This window comes from Lipophrys pholis (genome assembly GCF_963383615.2).
Source record: "Lipophrys pholis genome assembly, chromosome: 22".
NCBI lineage: Eukaryota > Metazoa > Chordata > Actinopteri > Blenniiformes > Blenniidae > Lipophrys > Lipophrys pholis.
In genome coordinates this window covers 6,183,746-6,201,085 of record NC_137644.1, presented here as the reverse complement: position 1 = coordinate 6,201,085, position 17,340 = coordinate 6,183,746, and the positions used below count along the sequence as shown (strand labels likewise).

At 43.9% G+C, this 17,340-nt stretch overlaps 2 protein-coding genes across 5 annotated transcripts in view; one reads left to right on the top strand and one right to left on the bottom strand.

Annotated features, from left to right (window-relative positions):
• Nucleotides 1-14,323, bottom strand: part of LOC308127254 (protein PHTF2) — a 38,349-nt gene extending 24,026 nt beyond the window's left edge. For all 4 annotated transcript variants that reach the window (XM_080492169.1, XM_080492171.1, XM_080492170.1 and 1 more), the window contains exons 1-2: nucleotides 14,080-14,323; nucleotides 1,439-1,519 (exon numbers count right to left, since the gene is read on the bottom strand). In XM_080492169.1, the coding sequence (XP_080348295.1) occupies nucleotides 1,439-1,483 (45 nt within the window). In that variant the 5' untranslated portion in view covers nucleotides 1,484-1,519; nucleotides 14,080-14,323. The remainder of the gene's footprint in view (nucleotides 1-1,438; nucleotides 1,520-14,079) is intronic.
• A 1,190-nt stretch (nucleotides 14,324-15,513) lies between these two features.
• LOC308127459 (transmembrane protein 60-like) lies at nucleotides 15,514-17,325 on the top strand. The gene is made up of 3 exons (XM_080492515.1): nucleotides 15,514-15,718; nucleotides 16,007-16,119; nucleotides 16,293-17,325. The coding sequence occupies exons 2-3, from the start codon at nucleotides 16,036-16,038 to the stop codon at nucleotides 16,608-16,610; spliced, it is 402 nt and encodes a 133-aa protein (XP_080348641.1). The 5' UTR covers nucleotides 15,514-15,718; nucleotides 16,007-16,035; the 3' UTR covers nucleotides 16,611-17,325.
• Nucleotides 17,326-17,340: the final 15 nt, after the last annotated feature.

The following is a 17,340-nucleotide window of genomic DNA, read 5'->3' as shown; positions in this document are numbered from 1 at the left end:
GGACACACAACACCGGCCCGGTGGCACAGTGTCCCGAGTGGCCCGCCGCTGGCAGCAGAGAGGAGGTCAACGCCGCTCTGATACCAGGAAAAACACACAAACTCCATCAGGAATCTAATCGATTCAGCTCCGTCTTTCAAGAGAAAGATCAATATAGTTCTATCCATCTTGGGCCTCGTTTACACGACTTCAAGTGAAAACGCAAAACTTCAGTTGTGTTTTGGGGTTTTGTTGCTCGGAGCCACTGAAAACACAACTTTTTGAAAACGGCTCCCAGGCTGGAACTTTTCAAAAACGCTTTGTCTCCGTCTAAATGGAAATGCTACTTTTCTGAAGCGCTGCCACTGATCATGCGCACCACAGCCGTAGTAAATAGATGTTCTGCACATGCTCAGTCGAGGGATGTTTTCCTCCAGAGTGTCATGACTCCCAGAGTCCATATTCTCCTCAGACTAGGTAGTTTTATTTTATGCAGGTAGTATAGTTTCTTAAAAAAAAACAAAAAAAAAACCTGCATTTGAGGATGACTGATGTCCCTTGAGTTACTTTCATTTTTGGCGTCTGCGTTTTAGTTTTCGCCCTCTGATGATTCCAGCTGGATCTGAGATCACCTACAGCCTCGGCAGAGAGACAATAGAGCGTGTACGTACTTACAGTCTGCATGACTTTCTTCTGTAATATTCAAACGACACTTTATTGTAGCATTTTGTCTGATGTGTGTTCATGATATAATCATCAAATCTGCCTTCATGGTGATTGTGTTCGTCTCTCATCAGAGCTGAAGGTTCCATGTTGGGCAGACCGCAACAAGATGTGTGTACAGCGTCCACATAGTAAAACCTTTCTATTTTATGTCCACATCTGTTTGTGGCAAAGTACAAAAAGAGGTTGATGATGATGATGGTCCAACAATGGGAGAGATTTTACAAACACGGCCATCGAGCAAACAGATCCCAGTGAGGTGTGATTATGTTTAAAAGTCAGGTTACAATCCATCATAAAAAGATATGAACAATTTAGAGACGATAGTGCCGATATCATGAACCCGTTTGACTTCATACAAGTTGCATGAACAACATTTAATTGGAAGAGAAACTTTCTCGACAAAGCTACAGGCACGACACACAGTGCAAAGCACAAAAATAATAAATATACAGATGATAGAAGAATGAAAGAAATGAGTCACTAAAGGATTCAAAACATTTTTTTTTATTTTAACAATTTCTTGAAAAACCAAGGGCAGCAATTATTGGACATTCTTTATCTAATCTGTGAAGTAGCAACAGGATCGCTTTCCATTCCTCAGACATATCAGCATTTCATCTGACTCAGCAAAAATTGCAAAGCCTCGACTGTAGCCGGATTTTCTTATATTTTTACAAACAAAAACAACAACAACAAAAAATACACAAATGGAAGAAAATTGCAGACATCTTACCTTCTTCTGGTACCACACCACGGCATCTTTCACCTTGGAAGCCATTTACATTTCCCTTCTCCCCGTCTTGGGCATCTTAGACTGGAAACACAGAGCGAGGGAGAGAAGAAGAGCGCAGCGTGAGTAATGAGCAGAGACGAGGACGACTGAGGTCTATACCTGGAGGCAGGTGTGTCAAAAGAAGTGGGAGGAGAGTACGGGTACACACACACACACTTTCAGGAACAATTAAATCCATGAAAGCAATAACGTTCACCCAACTCAAACCTGAGCTTTCACACCGTCACAGACATTAGGAATGGAGTTTGTCACCAGTTGTATAAATAAACAAGCTCGCAATGAGTCAAACTGGTCGACAAATGAATGCATTAATCCTGGTAGGTAATCCTCACGGAATTGTATTCACACTTTCACACACTCTTACAGGAAATATTTTGGCTGCGGGATTACCTTAAGTTGTTTGGGTGTGTGATACTCATAAACCGCGTGGTAAACACACTTTTAACTGAACAGTATGTTGAAACACCGACGCCTCAACACACCCACACACAATAATGAGACTGAATATATTCATGTTGGCAAAAACTGTTTATCTGTGGCCACATTTAATCTATAATTACTATATATAATGTTACAAAATGGTAAAACTATGGAATTACACTAAGATAAATTGACTTAATAAACATGCACACAGTGACAGCTTGTCTTTGTCAATAAATAGTCATGAACTCACAATTCTTCGAAGTAAAGGAGGACTATGTCCGGTGCAGTTTTGCAAGAAGACAGAACAAAGGCAAATCATTTATTTCCATCCAGAGATTAACTGTATTCGGAAGGTGGCGGCTGTGGATGGGGTAGGACATCACAGACCCAGAATTTCAGGTTGTTCATATATCGGCACATGCGAAGCTCTGCGTCTCCATTATCTGAGCTCTGCAAACTGTCCAAGCAACATTAGCACGTTTATTGGCAATTGGGGGGAAACATTTTTAAAGATTGAATAAAATACTGAGTAAAACAGTTTTGTGGATAATAACAAAGATGTCCATTGTCGACATGCAGCCGATACAGAAATGTGGATGTCATTGACTCATCTGCTCCTCACATGCCTCCACAAGCTGATATGAGCCGTCGATGTGAAACACAACATGGTGTCGACTCGAGAAATAAACCGCTCCGTTCTAGGCAAAGAAAACAGACGCAGTGTACAGATGACGTCCACATCTTTCCAATTCAAATTTTGACAAATTCGGGTCACTATAATGATTTCACTATAAAATCCCATGTAAATCTTGCCGGATTAGTAACATCTGGGTCACTAATGGAAAGGGTACCGGAGGCAGAACCAGCATGCAGTCAAGCATTTCTGAGTTTCCATGAGTTCGGTGTGCAGCGGCGTGTTGTTCCAGTGACTTGTCAGTGGAAGATCTCCTTTCACAGACAAGTTACAGTAACAACAGGCCGTGAGGAGATGTGAGCTGTACTGGATCCTCTCCAAAAGGCCTTCAGGACCAGTCACTCAGCAGAAATGTGCGACATGACAGCAGGACGGAAACAGCAAATCGGCGAAGGTTTTGTTTCTTTTTAATGAGCTTAACTTGTATTTCTGACTTAATTTGCGAGTCGATTTGGTGTTAATATAGAGTGTAGCTATTTTAAGGTTCCTGCAGCGATTTTAACATTCTTATAGGTTCACAGCTCGCCGCACGGTACGACACGAATCCCAAACTTTGGGCACCGTCGTGGCTCAGAAGGAGACGCCAACTTGGGATGCCAATTTTGCATGTACTAGCATTTTAGGTTAGCGTTTACGCTTATGGTCTTCTGTTTTCTAACAAGACACACTAAATGTAAACGGAACAAACGGGCTGCAGCAGCAGTCACAATCACCCAAACATCCGACACTGAACGTTATCTCAGGTAAAGACCATGACGACAGACGTCCTTGAATCGGTCTCACAGTGCGACGTCGGGCCACCGATTTAGAACCAAGATCAAATATATCACCACGATTCTCCAACTACTGCTATTTGGTATGTGGACGGCACACAAATCCACTAAATACACTAAGGGCCTTTAGTGTATTTTACTGGTAAAAGAGCTTTTCAGTTGCGGGAGGTGGAGGGAGAAGTCAGAGACGAGGAGGCAAGTAGGCTTCTTGGTGAGCTGCTTCACTCCCCATCCCTTCCTGTGTCTTTCAGCCCTTCTGCGTTTCTTTTCTGGCTCCGTTACATAAGTGCAGCGTTGTCCTGCTGCGTGAGTGGGAGGGACGGAGGGCTGTTTCAGAGGGTAGTGCTGGCTTTCCGTCTCTCACTACGTCTTTCTGAGCTTTGCCATCTCCCCTCCATTACACCCAAATCCTCCTGTTTCTCCTCTCCAGCCTTCGCCTCGGGCTTGCTTCATTTCATTTTCGAGGAGCCACGTGAAGACGTCCTGCTTTGCATGTGAAGGCTTGTCTGTGCTGCCAGCCTGAGTCAGCAGGACACCGGATCCCCCGGGTTTTCACTTCCAGTGAATTTCTCTCTCATTCTTTCCAGCCAACATATTTCTGAACTACTTTTCATTTAAATTTTTAATCTCATCCTGCTTTTGGAGATACTCCTTCAAATAACGTCATGCAGATAATTCAATGCCTCCGTCACGTGCCGATCTGCAGCAACAAAGCTCTATTCACCCTGCAGAAATGCCTGCGGGAGATCACAGACGCGGACCATCGGCTTATCTACTAAACCACAACACTGGTGTTTATGCGTGTGATAAAGTTGCCACTTCAAATAGAGGAGAATTAGAGCGTGTATCAAAGTCCAACTCAGTGTGTCAACAATGTGAGAAAGTGTGGTGCGAAAGCAGGAAGAATGAAAAAAAAAAAAAAAAAAAAAAGAACCTAATGCAAAACAAACTGCAAGACCTACCAGCTGACTAATGCACAATACTTCTTATCTGAAGGTTCCAAATAAAAGAGCAGAAACACGTTTGTGTGCGTGACTGCGCGTGCATGCATTTTTCTTTTTTTTTGGGGCCCGAAGGCAAAAGACATTTTTAGCAACAGGAAGAGCTTCTTTGTTGCTTAGAATTACTCTCATCACTGCTCCCGCCACCCTCTCTTACCACGGCACACAGTTCCTCACATCTATCGCTTTTCCTTCCACACAAACCATCCCTGAAGATTTTATGCAATTCAGGTGTGTAGTTTTTGCGAAAAGTTCTTAAAATATATACATTCCAATAAATAAATAAATGAATAAATAAATAAATACATGCAGATGAACATAACCTTGTCGGCTAACTTCATTGGTCACTCAACTTCATTGGCAAAGGTAATTAAATCCAAATGGGGAAAAAGGGGGACAAATAAAACCTCCAAAAGTCATCATGATAAGTTAAAACTTCATTACTCAACTTGTTTAGAGAAAAATACTGCAGGTTTTATCATGGGGAAAATTGCTATGAAAGAAAATACAACTTTACATACATATTTGTAATATAACCAGCATTCAATGCTCTTGCAAAATAAACAGGCCTGAATATATGTGAAATCCTAGATTATCTGCTTTTAAAATTCAGATTATAAAATTCCAGTTCTTTCAATAAGACAGTCCAATAACTGAGCAACATCCGCTCAGTGCTGTCTTCTTATCCCTTGGTTGTTGGTTCGATTCCCCACCTTACCCTTTCCAAGGGTGTATTCCGGAACGGCGGTTCAACAAACTCTGAGTCTCTCCCCAAAGTCTGAGTCGACTCACTCCGAGATAAGAAACTCTGAGTTTCTGGTTCCAGAACAGCTGATCAGAATTAGTTCAATCAACTCTGAGTATGTGAACTTTGAGTTACGTGCAACCACAATAAAAAGCCATCATCAATGGAGCCTTGATACTATGAGTCACTATGGAAACAGGCCAAAAACTGAGTTATTTTGCTGTAAAAGACCCAGCACTGCAGCAGTGGAGGAGAGAGACAACTGGGAGAAAGTTGCTGCATGAATGTGTAAAATCTAAATTTCATTGAGGTGCAATCCAACAGGAGAAAGGCGACTTGGAAGCAGCTAAAAATGAAATATAAAAACATCATTCAGCGTGGAAAGCCAAATATGCATATATGCTGTGATTGCATCTCACTTTGATTTTAATTTTGGGATAAATTGAAGACTTTTAAATTCATTTATTTAAATTGTGATGAAGTGTACATCAACACTCAATAAGATTAAAATTACTACATACATCTACAGACACTGTCTACATACATTGACCCAGAGTCCGCTGAATCCCAAATCACTCCCAAAGGAGTTAAAACACACCTCCTGAGCAACCGTCACACACTTCAGAGCTGCATCGTTGATATTCCTGCAGGGCAACAATTGCTAAATATTTCTGTAAGCATGATGGAAGAGGAGGCGAAATACCCCGTCATTAGTGGACACCAACAGCTCTGTTTTCTGTTTTCCACTCTGCCAGATTTAAAACCACAAATCCTCCCCATGCACAGACAGCAATAAGAATGACAAACAAAAAAACCCAAACCAGGCAGATCCTCCCTGTTCAAAGCCTGGAAATCCCATCATCACACCTCAGTGTGATGCCAGCAGCAATTCACACACATTACCGAGACAAAAACACCCACGGAGACGCACATTTTCTCCTAATACACCCTCATAGAGGGGATTAAGTGTGAAGTGCAGTGTTATTACTTATGCTGGAAAACATAAGAGTAGATATTTCCAAACACACTTTTTTCCCCCCTCCAAAACCACACGGTTCCCAGAACATGCAGTGTGGTTTCCTGAAGGGTATTTAGGGAACAGAGCCCAGACAACAAACATATCAACACACACACACACCCTTATTAGGTCAGAAAAAGCAGAAATCAGGAAAAAATGTAATAAATGAAGACGTTTTATTCATGGTGAAACTGAAATACTTCAATCTGTTGATTTTTCCTGTGAGACTGGGAGAAGAAAGCTGCTGTCAACAAGAAAAGCGGCATTCACAAATGCGCCCTATTACAGAGCTCTAAAAGAATTTAGCAACTGATAACAACACACACACACACACACACACACACACACACACACACACACACACACACACACACACGCACACGCACACGCACACGCACACGCACACGCACACGCACACGCACACGCACGTCTGCAGCCAAATCTGTCTGACCGCTGCCGTCTGAACTGACCCATTTATGAAGCGCGAGCAGTGAGGTCAGACAGTGTGTATTATGTAGGCCGCCCAGCACACGAGGGCTCTTGTGCTCGCCACCGCGTTTGATAACGTGCGTGCATGTGTGTCTTAGCACAGGCTCTAACTGGAGGAGTGCAGTTAGCCATATGTCTGTGGCAGCTTCTGCACTGGGGGGGGGGGGGGGGGGGCTCGGACGCCTCGGAACAACGGTGAAAATAGAGGAAACGTGTTTGTCGTCAAAACCATATGCAGGTATTTTCTGAATTCTCTCTGCCCTGTGCACGCGTGTTCTGCGTTTTACTCCCAATAAATTGTGTTGTGAAACCACGTGGGAATAATTCATCCATCTGACCCAGTGGCAGCCCACCACAGGACAGATCAACTCTAATTATTTGGAAACAGAAACCTCACCTTGCTTGCACTTTCGTTAGAGAGGGAAGACAGCTGTCAGTCCACAGAAGCGAATAGAAACGAAGGTGTTAAGCGTGTGGGTGTGGCGAGTATGTTCAACTGGAAACCAGGGCGTGTACGTGGAAGCGTCTGATGATGAGGATTTCATTCTAATAATGGCTCTCATAATATTTTACATAAATGGTTACGCAACCTGCCACACTCCGGCTTTTAATTCTGACAGACCAGAGCTGAGATAAATCCATCCACGTAAGAACGAGGAAACAGGATGCACAAACGAAGAAAGTACACCACCCTTCTCTTGGAGTTGGACCAACACAAAGGCCACTACAGGTTCTCATGCACGCTGAAGATTGAGGGAAAGTTTTCTACTTGGTGTCACAATATCCCTCATATTGCTTCTCAGATTAATTCCAGGAAGGGGAAAGATTTAGATAAGAGGACTGTGATTACACTTGATTAACCGCAATCAAGAGCATCATCTTCCATAACTTCAATGGAGGACGCAACTATACCTTGATTAAAGTACCTTAAAGGGATGGCACCGTATCTGTGCAAATGTCAGGAGCTCAGCGGAGCCCAGGAAAGACAAATAAAGGTCAGTCAAAGCCGGGTGTGTTTCCAAAGGTACGGTAATCCTTAAACGCCGCAACTGAAGACAACATGGCAGGTTTTGAATTCGGTGACGCGAGAGCTTATGACGGATTCAAGCGTATGCCAAGCGATCCTGGGTGGCCTTCCCTGCAGCCCGGGAAGCTATAATTAAGAAAAATAAATTCCTTCACTTGGTCACATGTTTATCCTCGGTGCATGTTACCCAAGTCGATGGTGTTGGTGGGACCGAGTTAAATGGTTCTGAGCACCAAGCAGACCTGCTGATAACTCCTCGGGCGCTGATCTGACCGAAACGCTTCATCTCCCATAAACAAACCTCAAACCAGTCTTTTACAAACTGCTGGATTAAAAAAATAAAACGGACAGTGTTCGGTGTGTTCGGGAACGAGAACATGAGCAGAGGAGGAGACCTCCTTTACGAGTCTGGTAACTCGTGACGTGAAACCCGAGCTGTGCGCTCTCGAGCCGGCTCCTCCATTTTTCATGACGGGCGCAGGTTACCGCGCCGAGCCGGGCGAGGGGGCGCACACGTGCGCGTGTGTGTGTGTGTGTGCGTGTTTCTACTGGAAACATGAGGCCGCACCGTCGTCAGTAAAGGGTCGAAGGTGTCAGAGGGGGATCCAGAGGAGGAGTGCGTGTCAAACAAGGTGTGGATCATGTTTTTCATCGTGTCCTGTGATTCTCTCACAATCTCAGGTGACACCATGTGACCCCGCGCTTGACCTATACGTCGCCTGATCGAATGGCAACACACACACACACACACACACACACACACACACACACACACACACACACACACACACACACACACACACACACACACACACACACACACACACACACACACACACACACACACACACACACACACACACACACACACACACAGACACACACACTACAGCTGGTGAATTAGTTATATACGGTCTCATCCATATTTAACTGCGCTCGCCCCCAGGAGCTGATAAAGACTCCGGGGCGGTTCGATTTGTTATCCAAGAACCTCGTACATGTCAGCTAACAGCCAGCAGATCATTTCCTGTCTGCATTAACACACACTGAGCACATTTTCTCACCTCGGCGTGACTCACACTACTGTCTTTTTGCTCCGTTATCACTTTAACGTGCCGGCGGTCAACCACAATGTGGAAACATTACCGCCCGATCAGATTCTGTTGTTTCCGATCATTTGCAGCGTTTCTGCGGTTTCTGTTTAAGCGAACATCGTTTTCAAAACCGTGCAAATGATAAACCTTTCTGAAACGAAAGCGCGAAAACAATGCATTTTCACAGGGTCTTATTTTCCAATTTAGCGCCGGCGCTGCTCAAGAGTAAACGTACATAATGCAGGGGTGATCAGGAGCAACCAAAAGTGAATAAATGCATCAAGTGGAGACAAACGGGATAAAATAATGATCCAATAATGGAAACAGAATCTGTCCACACCCAAATAAAGTTGCGTTTACACTTGTTGCATGAAACTTTTCCAATTTCCAACATGCAACAGGATTGAATAACTGATGAGTTTGTTTCTTTGAAGTCAACAGAAAAGTGCAGCTGTCACTTTCACTACTGCTTTACAAGTCCAACGTCACATTTCAGCCAAAAGTACAAAAGTAGAAATACTATCTTATCTTTTTAATATCAGAAAGAGGCAAATATTTGTTTTTATCTATTTATTTATTTTATTCCATTGAGTGTAATTTCATTTGTAACTTAAGACATGAACTGTCAGACATTTTGCCACATCTATACATTGAGGCAACAAAAAAAAAAAAAAAAAAAGAAACCTGAGAGTTAAAACAGGATAGAACAAAATGTAGGACACATGTGGCTGTTTGTTGGAGAGGAAACCAGCAACCACAGAACAACTGAAACAACCGAGCGACGCAGGCTACTGCAGACAGTCGACTGGCTTCATGTCACAGTCCGGTCTGCGCACACGCGCGAACAGGCACGCACACAAACACAGCTCAAAAAAGACTTCTGTCTGCTGCTTTCCTAAAACGGGAAGTTGGGCTTTTTTTCCGCTCATATTTTTCCATCTGTCTCTCTTTTTAACACGAAGAGAGCTTGAGAGTGTGCGTGTGTGTGTGTGTGTTGAAGCACGCAGCAGACAAACAACAAGAGCGAGTGGAGTTTTTTAGTGGCGAGCGAGCCATCGCACCACCAACCCGACGGGCTGCGTCGTCCTCGCAGCCAAACTCTGGCGGACGTTTAAGAAACAAACGGGTGTGTTGGATGAACCACATTTGAGATTCCAAGCATGCGTCTGTTTGAGGCAGGCAGCTTGTTTTGAAGCAAATGAAAGGGGAAACAACAGAGAGACAACGTACAGAATGATTAGCGTTTCTATCGTGCAGGTGTGTTTGGAGCGGCGTGTCGGCGCCGGTCCAGGGGACGAGGCGTCGCAAGGATTTAAAAAGCAGCGCGTGTCAGAAACACATGAATGGAGAAAGCCTCCTGCTCAAACTGCTCCGTATGAATTCTCAGAAGCAGTAATGATTAACGACGGAGACCGTCGGCGGTCCGTCAGAGTCACAGCTACACCAACATGTCACGCTCTTTTGCTTCAGAGCGAACTGTAACGTCAATCAGCCGCCGTTTATTTCACTCTGTTGTTTGAAACTCGCTGGTTGCTGTAGTTCAGGGGTGTCGGGCCTCGTTTACGCGACGCTTAAGGCAAAGTTTGCGTTTATACGGCAACGTTTTGAAAACAATGTCCGTTTCCATAGAAATGACAGAAATGCTAAAAACGATGTCAGCATGCCAGGCCACTAGTTGGTGCTGTTGGTTGTTTTTGTAATGAAACCACACACACACGTGCAGCACAGAACAATCCACTCTGAACATGAACAATGGGAGGACACGGACATTCTAGTGGACGACCACCAAGTTGGATCGTTATTACGGTGACTGTCAAAATAAAACTACCAAGTCCCAGGAGAATATGGACTGGGAGTCACATACTGAGCATGTGCAGAACAACTAGTTACTACAGCCGTGGCGTGCAAGACCAATAGCAGCGTTTGCACCGTTTCCAGAAAATTGCGTTTTCCTGTTTCCACGGAGACGGAGTTGGAGCGTTTTCATAAAGTTGCGTTTGCAGTGGCTCCGAGCACCGCTGTGGTGGAAACTGACCCCAAAATGCAACTAGAGTTTTACGTTTTCACTTGTAAACGAAGGCCTCGTACTGTGTTTGTATCAGAATGAAAGCGATTGGAGTCATACCTGCGTGTGTGTGTGAGATTACATGATTTATGACGTCCACGTCACACTGAAGTGGCAGATTATTAACAGATTAGTGAAGCGATGACATGATTCATGCAAGCGAGGAGCGAACCTATTTTTTCTCCCACGTTGTTTCTCAGGACTCCTCCACAGAAACTGTCGGTCCCGAGTGGAGCTTCCTTCGACGAGCCGTCCCCCGACACGACACACCAAACCCTTCCTGACCTGAGCAACGTCACACTGCGACCTTCCTCCATCAGTTATGTCGGCTCGCTGCAGGCCGTCCTGCAGCTACAGCCTCGGATGATACGGCGCCCGAGTGTGTGATGTAACAATATTGCAGCTGATGATATACCAGAAAGTCTGAGAGCTGGTCGGAGGATAAACGAGAGAGAGAGAGAGAGAGAGAGAGAGATGAGAGAGAGAGAGAGAGAGAGAGAGAGAGAGAGGAGAGAGAGAGAGAGAGAGAGAGAGAGAGAGAGAGAGAGAGAGAGAGAGAGAGAGAGAGAGGAGAGAGAGAGAGAGAGAGAGAGAGAGAGAGAGAGAGAGAGAGAGAGAGAGAGAGAGAGAGAGAGAGAGAGAGAGAGAGAGGAGAGAGAGGAGAGAGAGAGAGAGAGAGAGAGAGAGACAGACAGTGTATGAGAGCAGGAATGTCTCACAAGGTCGCACTTATCTTAAAGATACAAAGAGACGAGCGGCGGCGCAGTGCAGCGAGTCGCATGCGGAGCCGCTGCAGGGCCGCTGCGGGAGCCGCTGACTGACAGGACCGACCTGCTCAACAGACCATCCGTCATTGTCTCAAAGACACGCGACCCAAGTGTGTGTTCCATGAGCATCACCGCCACTCCAGTGACTTTGTGGCGCGTGAGCAGCCGCAACACCAGAACCGGATTCAATTGGCAAAACAATTAAAGGCTTGCTTCATTGTTACGCAACTCGGGGGTTCAAGTCTCGAAAACAATTCACAGAAACGCGTTCGATCGTTGACTACAGGTCCAACACGCACGCGCACAAGTATCTGCAGCAGTTAGTCGAGACTACAAGACAACTCTTGAAGTGAAAAGGCACCATTGTCGTCCCACTTTTTACAAGGCAAAGTTCGGTTTCCAAAGCAACGACAGAAACGCGCAAAACGATATAGTGAGCATAGTTAGCACTGCTGACGACCAAGCATCGTCATTACGGTGACTGTCAAAGTAAAACTACCAGAATCTGGACTGGGAGTCATGACATGACGGAGGATACATCTGTTATTGTCCATCTACTGAGCATGTGCAGAAGAACTATTTACTACGATTGTAGTGCGCCTGACCAGTAGCAGCGTTTCAAAAACGTAGCGTTCTCCATGGAGAAAGAGCATTTTCAAAATACGGCGTTTTCCTCCGTTTCCACAGAGATGGAGCATTAGCTAAACGTCTGACACCGACACACAAAGACACTGAAAACACGACAAAGGTTTTGTATCTTCACTGGGAAACGGGACCAACGGCCCAGAAATAATCCTGGTTTACGTGTTTCAACGCGTTAGTGGATTATTAGTAGAGTATGTTTGTAGCTTCGTTATTTCCTGGTTGAACACGGTGAAACATGAGGTCTTAGTGTTGTTTATGATTTCTGCAAAAATAATTCAGTTATCTGTAACATTAGCAACGAGAATCGCTTCTGGGATATGCTTGAGAAGGACTGTTGCACGAGTGTTAAATAAACACACTTTAAAAAAAATAAACGCTTCGACTTGTGCTGTGCATCATCGTTAATCTCACCAATTTCTGCTTCATATTTAGATTATCGCATTATTCATCCATATATTCTCACTGTCAATTCAAATGGATTATTTTTGGGAGAAACAGGAACGATTGTGAAAATAACCAAATACATTAAATTTACCTTTTTAAAATTTACAATTGACAGCTGATATTTCAGAGTACTTTTAACATGCGACCTTCCTATTTAGATTTTTCGATATGGTTTTAAAACTTTCATTTTGTCTTTATACATCATTTTGTGAAGCACTTGACATATGCTCTTCAAAAAATTTAATTAGTCTCCAATGATGCGAGTGAGAAGGAGTGTTACTGACAGAAAATATGTTGAGGTTAATGCAAATAGAATAATAATAATTAGCTTCATTCACAAATAATCCCTTAACAAATGAGGCAAGATAAGATCTTGGTTATTAAAGACAAAGTCCAAAAGAAAAAAGTGAACTACTTTAGTTTACGCATAGCAAATATAAAGGGTTCCAAAATATTGATAAACCTTTAAATGATCGAGACACTGAGGTGACTTGAAGGACGACTGCAGGACGCTGATCAGGATTAACTTGTTACTTCATCACATAAATGAAGATTAAAAGGTTTACGTCCCAGTCGCTCACCGGATTGGGTTCATTTAATGAGGGTTCAGCTATTTTGCACAAAGAAGTGTGACCCGATTGTGATTTTTACTCAACTTATTCTGTCAAAACACTTTTTTTTTTACATCTGAATAAGTTGATGGTTTAGTAAAGACAGCTTCTAATTACAATAATCGTGAATATGTGAACGTTTAAAGTCACCAAAAGTTAAAGTTAGGAGCAAAATTTGTCCTAAAACTCAACTGTACTTAGTGTAATCTTACTTTAATCTGCTATATCCATCATTCCTGTCACTAATCCAAAAAGGCACCCGAGGCTACACATTTCACTGCTCTTTATGAGTTTTCACTGTCCCTTCCTTTCTCTTGGTTTTGAGTTAAACTCAGATTTTCCAGATGCATTCCCTCAAATTACATGTAAACAAACCTGATGCAGGTTTTTGGATCATTTTATTAAAAAAGGCTATTTTTTATGCGTGTTAAAAAAAAATCTTATTGGTAAAGATGCTGAACGGTTGAAAGCTGAAGGATAAACACATAAGAGGAGATATGAGGTAGAATAAAGTAGGAAAAGCTTAATTTGAGGGTTAAAGTGAAGAGATGTAGTAAACGTTCATGTGGCTAATGTAGCAGCTAGCTGGATGCAGGGGGGGGGGGGCAGAGAGAGGGAGAGAGAGAGAGAGAGAGAGAGAGAGAGAGACTTCCTCCTGCTCTTCATCTTCATGCTACATGGTTAGCCTTAAGCCCCTTCCAGCCACAAACTGCCCCATCCCCATCCCCCCCCCCCCCCCCCCCCCCTTCTCCTCCGCTTCTCTCCGGGCTGCTGCTCGCTCTTACCTCCGGCACTGCGACGGCTGCTCCGGGATCCTCCCGCCGCTGCGCTGCGCTCCGTGTGCGGGTCCGAGCTGAGCTGAGCTGAGCCGAGGCGAGCTAACCTGCCCGCTCCATTGCGTGGAGGAGATGCTGAGTGTGTGAGAGTGTGAGAGAGTGAGAGAGTGAGTGAGTGAGAGTGTGAGAGTGAGTGACTGAGTGAGAGCTCTCCTCTTCTTCTTCTGTCTGAACCTCCAGCTTTTCCCTTCCTGCGGCTCTTCTGTGAGAATACAACAGTTCTAGCCCGCAACCGTAACACGCCGCATAAATGCGCACTGAGATTTTAATGACCGAGCTGAGGAGGAGGAGGGCTCATGAAATAAAAAACCTCAACTTTCTCTCTAAACTGGAGTTTTTAATCTATTACGAAGCCCTTCGACTTATTAACACAATAAACATGCTGTTTAAACTTTTAAACCACCTGTCTCTATTTTTAATATGAAGAAAGCAGCAAATACTTTATAAAGTCGGCATTAAGGATGAAAAAATGAACAAATTTTCTAATATTTGTGGACTTAGTATATTATTTCTATTTAGTAAAAACAAAAGATCCCGGATGCACAGCTAAGATAAATACTGACAGTCTGACCTCGTTCGTATGTCCTCATCTGCAAAATGTAAAGTTGAGAAGTGAAAAATATGAATTTGAATAAATCCCACCGTGAAACCGGATGAATGCAAACATTCATCCAAGATCATAAATATCTGAAAATGTACCAACCGAGTTATTTATGAAACACAACCAGTTAAAGTACCGTGATTCTGTCATTTATGATAAAAGTGCAGTTTCTGGAAAAGTGCACAAATTCCAACTAAAAGTATTGTTTATTTACAGCGGACTCGGTGAAATATTCAAAACTTGAGCCTTTTTTTCACTGAGGTAATAGAGTCCTAAAAGAACACAACAAAATGTTATTGATATCTAATAAATTCATCATTTTACGACTTAAAATGATAAAATAATTCTTTAAATTCTCACTGTAGTCTCATAGTAAGCATTACATCCTACCAGCTCACTTCAGAAAATGTGTTTTTATCAGCAAAGTGATGTTTTTCTGTATTTTATTAAAAAAAAAGGAGCTGGACGTGATCGTGCTGTTATTGCCTTTCAAAGAGGGTTTATTTCTGCATCTTCTTTTCTTATCCTGCTTTGTGCATGTGTTAATGGGACTTTTTAATGATGCCTGCATCCCTTGACACACATTTCATGTCACTGTCTTTGCATTTTCCCCGAAAAACTTTGCAAATATTAAAAGATTCCAACTGGGTCTGCAGGGTCAACGAACGTCACAAATGAAGCACAACTCCTCCCTCTAGTGGCCAAACCTAGTAGTTACATCAAATCGCCATAATGTTGCTGCGCATTGGCAGCTTTACGGTAATACGTTCCACACGGAATGCACAAGCTGTGACGTGGTCCCAACTGAACCAATCATCTCCGGAGGGGGGCGGGACCAGTACAGATAACGGACCTCCGTGCTAATGCTAATAGATTCGTTTGTTCGTGAACATGTGATTTAACTGATCAAAAAACACGATTTAAACGTGAATGTTTGGTGCCAAAAGGAGAAGAAGATGTTGGCGGTGGAGGTAGAAACACTCTGAGGTGAGCCAGAAGCTGTCAATCAAACCGATTACCCGAAAAATCTAGTCAGCTAGCTGCTAGTGCAACGTTGAATAAATCAAAATGAATGAAATACGTATTTTTATAATCTACACACAGTTAATTTATTGTTCTTAACAGAGGTGTGACTGCCACTCCAGCGATGAGCACCAGAAGCTCTTTCGGGGTTGATATTTATTTGGAGGAGTTGGTGTTGATGCCTGAATGCCACACCTTCAAAATGAATGGAGATCTGTGTCTGACCTTTGACCCCTCGTGTCCCTCCTGCAGCTGTCTCCGTCCTGGTCCGGTCTGCAGAGATGTCCCTGGCTCAGAGGGTGTTGCTGTCTTATGTCTTCACGCTGGTCTTCCTCATCATGGTGGTCCTCAAGCTGGATGGAAAGGTAGCAGTTTGGAGTTGTATGTCTCTCATGAAGGTCAATATTTAGATTGTTCACGTGGCATCACAACAGGAAGGATCAGACCTCCATGAAGCTCTCATTCACTCATTTTTATACGCCTGAGCGAATACTTTGGTCATCATGGTGTGACCCTCACCTCCGTCCTCTCCCCTCAGGTGCAGTGGAACTGGTTCCTCATCTTCCTCCCAGTCTGGGTGGTCGACGGCATCCTCATCCTCATGCTGGCCGTCAAGATGGCGGGCCGCTGCAAGCCCGGCCACGACCCGCGCAACGGCTCGCCGGACCTGCGGCTGCGCAGCTGGTACCTGACGGCCACGCTCCTGGAGCTGGGCTTCTGCCTGACGCTGTGCGCCAAGCTGGAGCGGCTGGCCGACGTCAAGCTGAGCGTGGTGTGCATCCCGCTGTGGACCGTGCTGCTGGGGGCGCTGGTGGAGCTCGGCATGAACATCTTCCCCGAGAGGAGGGAGGTCTGAGAGAGGAGGCGTATCCAGAGGTGACCTCCACGGGTATTCCACACACCCAACACAACGTTTTCGACCAGGGCGGGTCGGGACTCCAGCAGAGCTGGAAATCTGCTGCACGTCTCCCAAGAAGACCCGTCCCCCCCGATGTTCCTTCGACTTTAATTCTGTGAGATAAACTGTGAAGAAAACACTGGAAAAGAAACGTTCCAGTATCGTTTTGTATTTATTAATTATTAAGGAAGTGACTGACGCTAAAATGGTACTTTTATCTGCTTTGTTGTGTTTCTATTCAATGTGGCCAAAGTGTATGAATTTTATTCAGACTGCTGTAAAAAGCTTCATTTGTACCCGTTTCTGATTTAAAAAAAAAATAAATAAAATTTGCCTCAGATTCCAGACGAAGCTGATGTCAAATTACAAGCCAATGATGCCACTTGGAGGTAAAAGAGGCTCGATTGGAGGCTTGAAGAAGCTCAGTGTTCAGTTTCAGGCTGGATGTTTGGCGATATCCACATCATTCTAATTCTTATGATCAAATCCTTCCAACTTGATCATTATAGGAATTAAAAACAAGATTTGTTTACAACGTATGTGCCGTTTTGTTTAAAGTTTGTTGAAATTAGAATTTTTACTCGTTTACTACGTTTTTTTTGTTCCTGAAGGATGAAACCTTGCCTGAACAATAAAGAAAACAAAAGAGAAGTGAGTGCAGCTTCATGTTTACAAGGATCATGTGTTT